General features: G+C 36.3%; 1 protein-coding gene across 1 annotated transcript in view; it reads right to left on the reverse strand.

The window, feature by feature from the left end:
- Positions 1 to 12,158, reverse strand: part of PDS3 (phytoene desaturase 3) — a 29,110-nt gene extending 16,952 nt beyond the window's left edge. Inside the window, exons 1-4 of the mRNA XM_039041409.2 lie at positions 11,887 to 12,158; positions 11,271 to 11,725; positions 11,052 to 11,184; positions 10,834 to 10,922 (exon numbers count right to left, since the gene is read on the reverse strand). Of these exons, the coding sequence (XP_038897337.1) occupies positions 10,834 to 10,922; positions 11,052 to 11,184; positions 11,271 to 11,474 (426 nt within the window). The 5' untranslated portion in view covers positions 11,475 to 11,725; positions 11,887 to 12,158. The remainder of the gene's footprint in view (positions 1 to 10,833; positions 10,923 to 11,051; positions 11,185 to 11,270; positions 11,726 to 11,886) is intronic.
- Positions 12,159 to 14,178: the final 2,020 nt, after the last annotated feature.

Here is a 14,178-nt window from a genome sequence, read left to right on the forward strand (position 1 = left end):
TTGGTTAACAGTATGGAACCACAGATAGGAAAACCCTTACTATATGTTGCAACTGCTCGAGATATCTGGAATGCAGTACAGAAATTGTACTCTAAGAGGCAGAATGCGTCTCGTTTGTACACTTTGCGTAAATAGATTCATGAGTGCAAACAGGGAATAATGGATGTTATTTCCTATTTTAATAGACTGTCTTTAATCTGGTAGGAGATGGATCTATGTCGTGAAATTGTCTGGGATTTTCCATGTAGTGGAGTTCAGTATTCAAAAATTGAGGAAGTTGATTGAGTTCATGACTTTCTTGCTAGTTTGAATTCCAAGTTTGATGCAATGCGCAGTCGAATACTGGGACAGAGGCCGATACCTTCTCTTATGGAAGTATGCTCTGAGGTTCGTTTAGAGGAAGATAGACCGAGCGTTATGAACAACCCTTGTTTCTGCTAATGATTTTGCTGCGTTTAGTGCAAAGTCATCTAGGGTTGATGGTGACAAACAGAATGAAAAACCACCTCCAGTTTGTGAAGATTGCAAGCAACCTAGGCATACAAAGGATCAGTGTTGGAAGTTACATGGTCAACCTCCGAATGGCAGATGTCGTCCTCCAAACGACAAGTCAAACCCTGGCCGAGCACTTGCGAGTGATTCTACGAATGGTGCTTCACAATCTCAATCTCAGGTGAAGAACAAGAATGACCCTAGTGTTGTTGGGGTCGGTGCTATTGTCCAATCAAGTACTTCTCAGTCCTTAAGTCTCCTCAGTATTAATGGTAAGAAACCATGAATGTTAGATTTAGGAACTACGGATCATTTAACTGGTTCATCTAATCTTTTTCTCTCATATTTTCCAAGCGTTGGTAATGAGAAAATTCGGATTGCAGACGAGTCTTTTGCTCCTTATGCGAGAAAGGGACATCTTTCTCCTTTAAGGGTTTAACTTTACAGAATGTGTTGCATGTCCCTAAAATATCTTACAATTTACTATCTATTAGTAAGATAACTAGAGATCTGAACTGTCAAGTCGCTTTCTCACCTGATAATGTTTTCTTTCAGGACTTGAGCTCGGGAACGACGATTGACACTGCCCAGCATAATAGGAGATTCTATTTCCTTAACGATAATGCTTCCTCTAGGAATAGTTATAGGACTAGTTTGTTATCTTCTTGTTTTTCAACTTCTGAAAAAAATTATATGTTATGGCACTTTCGTCTTGGTCACCCGAATTTTCAATATATGAAGTATTTATTTCCCCATTTATTTCATAATGTTGATATCTCCTCTTTGTCTTGTGACGTGTGTATTCGTGCAAAACAGCATCAAGTCACCTTTCTATCTCAGCCCTACAGACCTTCCCAGCCATGTACTCTTATCCATAGTGATGTTTGGGGTCCCTCAAACATCACTACTTCTTCCGAGAAACATTGGTTTGTGACATTTATTGATGATCACACTCATCTTACATGGGTGTTTCTTCTCACTGATAAATCGGAGGTACCATCGATATTCCAACAATTTTATACTACTGTGGAAACTCAGTTTAACACTAAAATTGTCATCCTTCGTAGTGATAATAGTCGTGAGTTCTTTAACAACACCCTTCATGAGTTTCTGACTTCTAAAGGCATTGTCCATCAAAGCTCCTGTGCTTATACCCCTCAACAGAAAGGAGTGGCTGAATGAAAAAATCGTCACCTTATTGAGGTTACACAGTTTCTCATGCTATCCACTTCTCTCCCTTCTTACCTATGGGGAGATGTTCTGACTGCAGCCCATCTTATCAATCAGATGCCTCCCTGTTCTCCAATTCCAAACTCCTCTTGAATGCTTTAAAGAGTCATACCTAACAACGCGTCTTATTCCTGATGTTCCTTTTTGGGTGTTTGGGTGCACTGCCTTTGTCCATAGTCATGGTCCTAATCGCACTAAATTTACCCCTCGTGCTCATAAATGTGTCTTTGTTGGGTATCCTCTTCACCAGCGAGGTTATAAGTGTTTTCATCCATCTTCACGAAAGTGCTTTGTTTCTATGGATGTAACGTTCCTTGAGGATAAACCTTTCTTCCCTATTAGTCATTTTCAGGGGGAGAATACTAGTGAAAAGGCTAACTGGTCCATATCTTTGGTTCCTATTAATCTTCTTCCCAACCCATCTTGCGTACGGATGATACTGTCCTACCTACTAAACAATTCCAATAGATAACATACTACAGGAAGAATCTCAAAAAGGAAATAGTGTCACTTGTTGCTCCACCGGCTCCGATCCATGAATCGGAACCAGCACCAGCTCAAGGTACTCTTATTCCTGATAATACTGATGTATGTGTTGATGGTGATATGTGTGATATGGTTGAGAGTGACAGAACTAATATGATAGTTTCAGAGAATGACAGAGTTGCAGGCAGTGATGAGTCATTAGGAGAAAATGCAAGAGGGTGAGGCTTTGCCTTAGGTAACAGAGTGTGACCACCATCCATTACTATGAGAAAAGGCACCAGGTCATGCACTAAGTATCACATGCATAGCTTTCTATCTTACAGTAATTTGTCTTCTAAGTTTAAGGCATTCACTACTAACTTGGGTACAATAACAATAACATTGGTTCTTCCTAAAGGGCATAAAACTGTTGGGTGCAAATGGGTGTTCACTATAAAGTATAAGTCTAATGGAACTCTTGACAGGTACAAGGCCAGATTGGTGGCTAAAGGGTTTACACAGACCTATGGAATACACTAAAACTTTCTCTCCTGTAACGAAGCTAAATACAGTTCGAGTCCTACTTAGACTAGCCTCTCCATCAACTTGATGTAAAAAATGTTTTTCTAAATGGTGAATTGGAAGAAGAGGTTTATATGAGTCCTCCCCCTGGTTTTGTAGCTCAATTTGACCATCAGGTTTGTAAACTCAGGAAGTCTTTGTATGGTTTGAAACAGTCTCCGAGAGCTTGGTCTGACAAGTTTACTATCTTTGTTAAGTCCCAAGGTTTTACTCATGGGTACTTTGATCACACTTTGTTCACAAAAGGTCAGAATCAGGGAAAATTGTTGTTTTAACTATGTTCGTAGATGATAATGTTTTGTCAGGAGATGATGCTGCTGAGATTATCAGACTTAAAGAAAATGGCTTATGAATTTGAGATTAAGGACCTTAGGAGTCTAAGGTATTTCCTTGGAATGGAGGTAGCGAGATCAAGAGAAGGGATTTCTGTCTCTCAACGGAAATACACCTTTGACTTGTTGAAAGAAACGAGTATGACTAAATGTAGGCCTGCCAACACCTCTGTAGAATTCAATGCTAAGCTAGGAGATTCCGTTGACAAAGTTCTTGTTAATAAAGAATGATACCGGCGTCTAGTGGGAAAATTGATTTACTTATCTCACTCTAGACCAGATATATCATACGCTGTCAGTGTGGTAAGTCAGTTTTTCCAGGCACGCTACGAGGGACATATGGAAGATGTGAATCGGATTCTGAGATACTTAAGAACAACTCCAGGTAAAGGGCTTATGTTCAGGAAAACTGACAGAAAATGCATTAATGCTTACACCGACTTTGATTGGACAGGATCTGTTATAGACAGAAAATCTACCTCTGGGTACTGTACGTTTGTGTGGGGTAGTCTTATTACTTGGAGAAGTAAGAAGCAAGGTGTTGTTGTTAGAAGCAGTGCTGAAGCATAATACAGAGCTATGAATTTGGGAATCTATGAAGAAATCTGGTTGAAGAAAGTTTTGTCGAATCTTCACTAAGACAATAATCTACCTATGAAGCTCTATTGTGATAACAAAGCGGTTATAAGCATAGCCAACAATTCTGTGCAGCATGATAGGACAAAATATATGGAGATCGATAGACACTTTATCAAAGAAAAACTGGACAGTGGCAGTATTTGTATTCCTTACATCCCTTCTAGTCAACAAGTTGTTGATATTCTCACCAAAGGATTATTCAGGCAAAGTTTTGATTCTTGTATTAGCAAGTTAGGTCTAATTAATATCTACGTCCCAACTTGAGGGAGAGAGTTGAAAATAAGGGTCTGTTATGTGTTTAGCCCCAAGGGAATTTTAGTCTTTTTACTTTGCCCTAATTTTTTCCTTTTCTGTATTGGGGTTTTCTAGAGCCTATTTATATCTCTGTCATCTCTTGTATGTAGTGTGCAGAAAATAATAAAAAGTATCCTCATACCATGGTTTTTTTTCCCTGTACTAAGGTTCACGTCAATCCTATGTTCTTTTCTTCTATCTTTTAATAATATATATTAAATAAATTACATAAGATGGTTCCCAACAACAGCATCTTCATAGGCCTGCACAAACCACCTTTTTTACCCACCACTTTGCATCTTGAAACGTGTCCTTGCCTCTCAAAAAGATAGACACCCTAAACTCCAAGTCTATATAGATGGAGAAGAAAAAGGTGCAATAGTGGTAATTATAATTCGAGCATGGAATGACAGGACCCGTGTAACTAATAAGTACAACTATTAGTACAGCTACATAGGGGAGGGGTTAGGAAGTATACAATTGATGATGTGAACACTCAAGATATTAGATTTCAGATTGTTCTACTCATAGACATGGAAAGTCTACATTTCTTGGCTACACATTGAGACATAACTTCACTCTTGTATCCATGCTTCTTTTGGGGAATCCTCTCCAAAAGGATAAAAAGATCCTTTGGCTTAATCATCTTCGAGCTTTTTATTGGAACCTTTGGCTGGAACACAATGCTCACATCTTCACAAATAAAAACAGCAACAAAAACTAGTTTTTTCAATCCACTTCAATCCACTTCTCTTTTGGCACTTACTTGGAACCTTTAGTTGGAACACAATGCCCACGTTTTCACAAATAAGAACTGCAACATAAACTGTGTTTTGGAACTAATCTCTTTTGGCACTTACTTGGAGCAAATTGTCTCCCCTATAATTATTATCAGATAGGACATCTTTTGTATTCCATTTCATAATATCAATAAAAGTCTTCGTTTCCTATCGAAGAGAGAGAGAGAGCTTGAGTTTAAAAGTTTAGAGGTGAATGGATTTTATTCAAACCAAAAGGGTAGGATCCAAACTTACTTTGCGGTGGTACACCACCCTTTTTCCTTCTGTTAACGCCCCTTTGTAGCTCCTATGTATTTCTTCAAGAGATCCTACCCCTTCCAAAGTTTCCTTATAGCATTATTCTTTGCTGGGATAACAATTTTACTAGCGTATTTTTAAGAGATCCTTTATAGCTCCTATGTATTTCTTCAAGAGAACCTGTGCAATTTTAGGGTGGTGGGAGGAGGGATGTTCACATTTGGAGTCCAAATCCTAGTGAAGGATTTTTTTGTAAATCCTTTTTCGGATTGTTGTTGAATCCTTCGCCCATTTGGGAGTCTATTTTTATGTAGTTTGAAGGATTGAGATTCCTAAGAAAGTTAGATTCTTTACTTGGCAAGTTTTGCTAGGTCGAGTGAACACTTTATAAAGGCTTGCTAGGAGGATGACCTTGCTTGTGGGGCTTATCTACTGTATTCTCTGTCGGAAGGTGGAAGAAGACCTGGATCATCTTCTTCGGACCTATCAATACAAGCGAGTTGTGTGGAGTTGCTTTCTGTAGAAGTTCGATGTACGGATTGCCGGTCAAAGGGACGTTTATGCGACGATCGGAGAGTTCCTCCTTCATCCGCCTTTCGGAGAGAAATGTTGTTTTTTTGTGGTTTGCAGAATTGTGTGCAGTGTTATGGGATATTTGGGGAAAGAGGAACAATAGAGTGTTCAAAGATAGGGATAGGGACCCTTGTGATGTTGGTCCTTAGTGAGGTTTCATGTGTCCCTTTAGGCGTCAATTTCAAAGCTTTTTTGTAAATATTAACTTGGTAACATTTTACTTAGTTGAACCTCTTCCTTTTGTAGGGGTGTTTTCGTGGCCTTACTTTTTTCGTATGCCCTTGTATTTTTTTTCATTTTCTCTCAATGAAAGTTATTGTTTATACCAGAAAAATGGGGGGAAAAGAGGAGGGGGCGTTAAGAAGAAATTAAAAAAGAGCATTACTCCAAATGGATTGACAAACAAATGTCATAAATACATGATTGGAAACTTACCTACATTACTACACTTCTCTCGAGCACAATCCGTTCAAGTTTTTTATAGCAGACCTCAACTTCTTCTTAATCCACATGCTTGAGGTGAGTCAAATACACACCTATGATAGAAATGCTATGACAAGTGAGTTGAAAGAACATTTGAATTGTCCCTAGCAGAAAATGGTGCCTACGTAGACAAGAAACACTCACGTCCAGTTTATGGTGGGAGAAATGCTTACGTCCAAGTAACTCTTGTTAGATGCTGAAAACTATGGTAACAACAAGATTCTTTAGCCTATCTTTGGTGGTGGAACATTAGTCTAGTGGCTTACAAGTTGATTCTACATAACTACACCACCATTCATCTGATAATTTGTATCTCCCAACTACACCAGGCCATGGGTAATTGAAGTAAACTCAAAATAGAAGTTTATTAATTGCAAAATTTTTACTTTCCAACATGAGCTGAGTGGTCAAGGCATCCCTACCTAAGAGGTTTTAGGTTTAAATCTCCCACCCCATATATGATGTAATATTCTCAAATAAAGTTGCAAAACCTATATTTACAAGCTGTAGCAGCCACTAATTTATCTAGGCACAAAAGGAGAATGGGAAAATTATTTCATAGTAAAAACAATACCAGCCCAAGACAAAACCCCAAAGCACATTTACTTTTTCCACATTTTATTATATAAATTAAATAAAAGCAATAAAAATATTTAGTAAGTTCAATAATACACATAATATCACTCCTTTGCCAAAGGAGCTCACAGTTGAGAATAATTCTAGGGACAACCCAACTCATTCTGTTACGAAATTGAGAATTAAAGAATATAAAAGAACGTAAAAAAATAGAGAAAATTGACACATAGATGTACATGGTTCACTAACAATATGTTAGTTACGTCCATGGGCAAAGGGAGAACAATTTTATTAGGGAGAATGTTACAGAAAATATGATATCTGTCAAATAATGTCTATAGGGTTGGAGAGTTTAAATAGTGCACTTCTCTAAACTTTAAGTGAAGGAAAAGAATTAAATAATTAAATATATCAAATACCAATTCTAATTAGGTCTAGGATTCAATGCATTCCAACAAATCCCAATTCTAATTAGGTTTAGGATTCAAGGCATTCTAATAAATCTCCACCTTGACTTCAATTCTCCCACAAATAACAGATGTACTAGATGCAACATAAAACACATTGTCAAATGCACTCAGACTTCTTCCTCATGCCTCAAAATGTCCCATAAGGAACCATTAACAATTCAAAACATTCAGCAAGGCAGTCCAACAAATCTCCACCTTGACTTGAATTCTCTCACAAATAACAAATGTACCAAATACAACATAAAACATATTGTCAGATGTACTCAAACTTCTCCCTCAAACTCAAGGTGGTAGAATGACGAATAACTTAAGTTTGCAAAGAAAAACTTCCAAATCAAATTAGCAGATCTGGCCAGGAAACAGAAACCTATAATGAAGGGAAACAAGAATTTCTAGGCTAGAAACAAAGATCCTTATAGGGAGATCTAAAACAAAACCCACGAACAGCCAATTGGGAGCCACAACCACGAACGGTGCTGGCAAACACCCACAGCAGAAAAAAGAGGTTCCACGAGTTCCAAGAACAAACCACAACGGTAGGAAACTTTCAAATGGCGGCAACCGCGTGGACAGAAAAAACCTTGTATGGGCAACAGGTTTCCTCCGTCGGTTGACGGAGGCAAATAATGCAAAAGGGCTTGGCGGAAATTGTCCCTGAAAAACCGAACTACACTGCAGTTCTATAGATTCTGTTCAGTAGCGACTACGGACAAAACCAAAGCTCAAAAGAACGACCCAACTGTTCAAAACAAGACCCTATATGTTCCCAACAGGCTGACCAAAATTCAACACAATCCAGTAGTTGAAACTTTGGAAATCGACAACTTTGTGGAAGTTGTCCCTGAAAAAAACCGAACTATACTGCAATATTACAGATTCTGTTCAGCAGCGACTACGGACAAAACCAAACATCAAAACAGCGATCCAACCATTGAAAATGAGACCCCATGTGTCCCCAAGAGGCTTCCCAAAATTCAACACGATCCAATGGTTGGAAATCTGGCAATCGACAACTTTGTAGAAGCTGTCCCTGAAAAAATCGAACTACACGGCAGTTTTACAGATTCTGTTCAGCAGCGACTATAGACAAAATCAGAGCTCAAAATGATGATCCAACCGTTCAAAACGAGACCCTATGTGTCCCCAAAAGGCTGGCCAAAATTCAGCACAATCCAATGATTGAAACTCTGGCAGTCGACAATTTTGTGGAAGTTATCCCTGAAAAACCCGTACTGCACTGCTCTCCCGATGAATTTGTCAATTTTTACATTCAAGCGATACATCTTTAATTTTTGAACAAATGCGGAATTTTGAAACCCTAACAAATAGGCTCTGACACCAGTTTGTTACAAAATCGACAATTAAAGAACACAAAAAAACGTTAAAAAAATAGAAAAAGTCGACATACGGATTTACGTGGTTCACTAACAATATGTTAACTACGTCCACAAGGCAAAGGAAGAACAATTTTATTAGAGAGAATGTTACAGAAAATAAAGAATTTGTCAAATAATGTCTATAAGGTTAGAGAGTTTATATAGTGAACTTCTCTAAACCCTAAGTGGAGAAGGAAAAGATTAAATAATTAAATATATGAAATACCAATTCTAATTAGGTTTAGGGTTCAAGGCATACTAACACATTCTTATTGTCATGAAAGTTCTGATGCAACAGGCAGACTCCTTTTTTTTATGCTCCATTTTTTTATGAGAGACTCTTGGTCCGTGATCGTATGAAATTGCAAAAAGACCGAAATAGCCATGAGAGATTACAAATAGCATTTCATTGTCATATGAGGGAAGTAAGGTAAGAAAAACTCTACAAGAACTTCCTCTGGACTGTGACAAGGATAAAAAGGGCATTCATCTGATTAATTGGCAGAAAGTAAAACTTCCAATACATGAAGGGTGTCTCGGACTAACTGATCTCAAGATCAAAAACCAAGGGTCAAAATGGATTTAAAGATTTCACAGGGAAAAGAATGCTCTATGGAGGCGCCTAATCACTGCTAAATATGATTCATCTCTCCTTCCAGAACGAAGCGTTCTAAAGCAATCCAAAGGCGCATGGAAATATATTGTGCAACAGCTGGATTTTATCTTTGATGATGTTGTCAGCATTATTGGAAATGGAGAATCCACTTCCTTTTGGAAAGATAGTTGGGTTCGCATTTCTTCCCTAAAGGAAGCCTTCCTAAGACGTTATGCTTTCTCTAATCACAAGGAAGCATCTATTGCCATTTATGGAGCAGAGAAAATGCTTCATGGAACCTTGGTTTGAGACATCACCTAAATGAACCCAAGATCATTTGAGTGGTCTATTTTATCTCTACCTTGTTACAACCCCAACTAGGCCCATCCTTGGTGGAAGATAATGGAAATGGAACCTTGACAAATTGGGTAACTACAAAGCAAAATCTCTATCACAGCATCTAGCCTCTGAAGGCAGTTTACACAATGCAGACTTGTACAAGAACATTTGGGGGGACCCAATTCCTAAAAATATCAAATTCTATCCCTGAGAAGTTAGCCAAGGAAGCATAAATACAGCTGACATTTTGCTCAAAAAAGCCCCATGGATTGTGTCTGCCCCTAGTTGGTGCGCTTTCTGCCATAAGAGCTGTAAATCCCTCCTACACATCCTGATCACTTGTGATTATGCACAATACTTTTGGACAAGGATCCTGGCAGCCTTCAATTATCACATGGTCTTCCCAAATGATCTTCTCATTCTTCTTCAAATGCTGCTCAATGGCAGCCCATTCAAGAAGGAAAAGGAAATTTTATGGACTTTCATCATCAAAGCCTACCATTAGCTAATTTGGATTGAACAAAACAACTGCATCTTTGAAGACAAAGATTCAGACTTCCCATGTTTTTCTGAATACGTGTTATATATTTCTCTTTCCTGGTGTAAATTCACTCCCTATTTATGTGATTACCACTTTTTTTATGCTACATAGGAACTCACAATCATATTTCCACTCTGCTTTCCAACATCCACCTTGAGGACAATGCAGCTCTTTGGGGATTAAGATAATGATAAACCTCCTACTCCAAGTCTATCATATGCGCTAATTTAGGCATTAATTAACCTTTTACAACTAATTATGGTAACTGAACAGGGGGTGATGTGAGGGGCAATTGTATGATGGGGGTGTGCAAGTCAGGATAGCAGATTTGGGTATTTCATGTACTATAGAAGATCTTAGTAGACCCTCAAATAACCCTATTTTTCTTAGTGAAAAAAATCATATTTTCTTGGAGGAGAGAAAAAAAGAATATAAGAGGCCTCACCTAATGGCCTAGGAAAGGGCTCTGCTCCAAGATACCCTAGTGTATTCTTCACTATTTTGTTAAACAAAATACAAATTCCTAAAACATAACTGAAGAGTCAATGATGCATATGCCATTAAAATGATTAACAAGATAAGAGACTCAACTGTTCAGAAAGATTAATAGTTTGAAAGTATAGCTAGATTCAAATTTGACTAAAGTACAGTGGATAAGAAATGAAACACTTGAAGACTCTGCGCATACATATACAAGTTCTATACAAAATATTCAGAGAAATACACTATGCAACTAATTCTGGCAAAATAGATAGTCATAGTCTATAATAGAATTAATAAGCAAACAATATTACATCTGCCAAGCATACCTTTCCACCTAAAACATCTCGAGCTTCTAGTAAAACAGGTTTGTGGCCAGCATCTGCTAAATATTTTGCTGCCGATAAACCAGCCAATCCTATAGAGTTTAAAAAACATGATTGTACCATTATATATAAAGAAAAGACATAACACATTTTGTAATCGGCATTATCTATCTCATTGTCAATAAGAAGTTAAGTCAAGCTAGGCAAGGAGAGTTCCCGACCTGCACCAGCAATCACTATTTTCAATGGTTTACTGGGACGTGCAGAAGCGCGAAAACTAGCAGATAAGGAAGCTGCTTCAATGAAATTAACAGTATCATCTATCCATGGTCTAGGGTAATCCACGCAAACTACCTGTTCATGAAAAATGATGACAATAACTAATTCCATTCAACAACTACACAAGAAAAAAACATTTTGGACTCTCAACGAAGACAAACCTTTAGTGGTAGGTTTCCCTTAGATAGTTTCCTACTAACATGTCTGCCAGATGCTTTCAAGCCATCGCCCACAATCTCACTACCCCAAAACGCTAAAGCATTGCTTTTCTTACAACTTAATGGAGAAAAGCATCTCGAGGTTGCTTTTGAATTACCTTTTTCCCACCTCAAGTTCAGAGCAGAGACAGACCCACATAGTGACATTTCACCAAAATCCCACTTCCCACAACTAAATCTTAGCTCCAATCCTTTCAATACACAAGCTCAGAAACAGAAGAAGACAACCATTAATCCCTCCACCAAATTACGACCAGAAATCACTTGTAGGCTTCTAGAATGGTCTATTTCCTCAGTGTCAGGCCTGAATATCAACCCAATTCCAACTCCAAAGACACTAGAAGCACATAAACGGTATACCCCAGAGCAATAACTCCAATTCTCCAGTCACCTCGGTTCTAAAATACAACCAGAACAAAAAATTACAATAAAAACAACAAAGTTCATCAATTCCACGAAAAGGGTATATGAATTATCCAAAGTAAACATTGAAATTGAAGTGGGGAAGAAAGAAGAAAAGGGGTATGACCAAAACCCATGAAAAAAAATTCTCACTTACCTGCGGAGAAATGGATTAGAGGAGTACGCAAGCACTGGAATTGTGCTCAATGGAGAGTGGTAGTTATAGTGGCGTATATGGGCAAAGCACTTTTTCTTTCACATACTGAAAATGGGGAGTTTCCATTTTTGCCTCTTATCTACCATTGTGATGAAAGGCTGTTTGGTCGTTTCCCAACTACGTGGCTTTTGCCTGCCTTGAAGAATATTCTCGTTAGTTGTTTTCTTTATGGAGAAAAATTAAAAAGATGACCTTATAACTTTTAATATTTTAAATCCACGCTTTCTGTTACACCATACATATTATGTGTCGTATGTAACAATGTTAGTCAAAAAAATCGCAAAAGCAATGAGGTTAGCATGAACTCATTCTCTTGAAGTTAGAAGTTTAAGTTATCGTTTTGTACTATAATAAAGTAAGAGAGACCCAAACTTACGTGTTGTTATAACAATTGAGCTAAAATATTCAAGTTGACTTGTATTCGTTGTAGATTTATATTATAGATATATCTAAAATTTTATTTTTAATTAGTACTAATATATTGTTGATACATTGATGTTATATTTTAAAAGAACTTGACTGATTGTCGTTAGAGTATTAAATTTATATTGACATATCGACATTTTCTTGATATATTTCTCATGTTTATGGAGTCGCCATCGACATAAGAGTGAACCGATATTTCTATAATATTGTAAAAAAAACATCTATGAAACATAAGAAAATAAGCAACAAATATTACGAATGTGAGTATAATATAAATAATAGATATTTTAACTTATTTAAAAAGTGTAAAATGCGGCAAAGTGAGCATACCTCACATGGTGTATGACTTAGCGACCAAAAGATTGGGTGTTCAAATTTCTCAACCTCGATTGTACTAAAATAGTGTAACATGTTAATCTATTTTTTAAAATCTTTTACTTTGTTGCAACTTTTTTAGAAATTTTTATTGATAACATTTTATCGGTATTTTTTAAAAATTAACTGAGACTTCAATATTTTTATCGATATCGACATGTTACGTCTTGGTTACTTGAAATTTAGTTTCAAATGAGTATTGATATATATTACTTATGATATACTTCCATTCATATATCATCTATAACATCATTTATACACTACTATTCATATCAATGAATTACATATATTTGATACATAATTGATACGCTTCTCTTTTATATATTTTATATTGAGTATATCAATGTCGTATGTTCCTCATTGATAGACTACAATTTATTATGTAGCTGATATATGTACATATAACATTATTGACGCAGTTTATAGCCTTCTTTATACAACACAAGCTATTAGTAAATATGTCAACAGTTTTTTTAAGATGACAATTAATTAAATACAATTTATTGACATACATGGTTACATTACAATTAACTAACGAACCTATCATTAATAGGTACATCAAATGAGTTTAAGACACATCATTGATATACCTCACTTTATGTATCATATTGATACATCGTATTGATATATCTATATCAAATAGACATAAGGCTACCATTGATGTATTTTATATTTAATATATATATATAAATTAACAAATGTTGACTTTTTGGCCTTTAATTTTAATTAATTAATTAATATTTTGATGATAACAAATCTTCTCTTATTCACTAACAACTTTGGTGTTTTGAAGTGTCCATTGCGTAGAGGTCGGAACAATGATTCCAATGCAATTTGAATCACTTAAATCGGAGCTCAAACGAAGAAGATATAGGTGAAATAAGCTTAACGGAAACAACTGAGTTGATGACGTGGTAGATTATTTTTCATCAAAGTGAACCAATTGAAAGGTGCCACTTTGAGCAATTGATGAGTGATGCATGGTGGACTTTTGATTTTTGGATTGGTTTTAAAAAGAAAATGAATTTAATATTATTTTATGTTTATGTCTAATATGGGTGTTTAAAAAACCCGATGACTTGAAAAAACCAATCAATCCAACCCAATCTATGTGGTTTTGGTTGGGTTATCACATCTTTTGGGTTGGATTGGATTCAAAAAACGAAATTTTATAGTTTGGGTTGGTTCCTGGATTCACCTAATATAACCCAAACGAATCTAAACCTTATTATTAACTTTAAAAAAAATTGTAACTTATAATATAATTATTTATACATATGTTAATTTTAATTTTATTTGATTTGATGATTTTCTTTTAATAATTTATTCTCCAACAACTCTTAAAGATGGTTTCTTAATACTTTATAAAGAAAATTTTCATTATATAAATTGAAACTGAGTTGTTAATATTAATTCAATCTATGAAAATAA

The sequence above is a fragment of the Benincasa hispida genome, chromosome 1 (genome assembly GCF_027475165.1).
Source record: "Benincasa hispida cultivar pf3 chromosome 1, pf3_genome.v1.1, whole genome shotgun sequence".
NCBI lineage: Eukaryota > Viridiplantae > Streptophyta > Magnoliopsida > Cucurbitales > Cucurbitaceae > Benincasa > Benincasa hispida.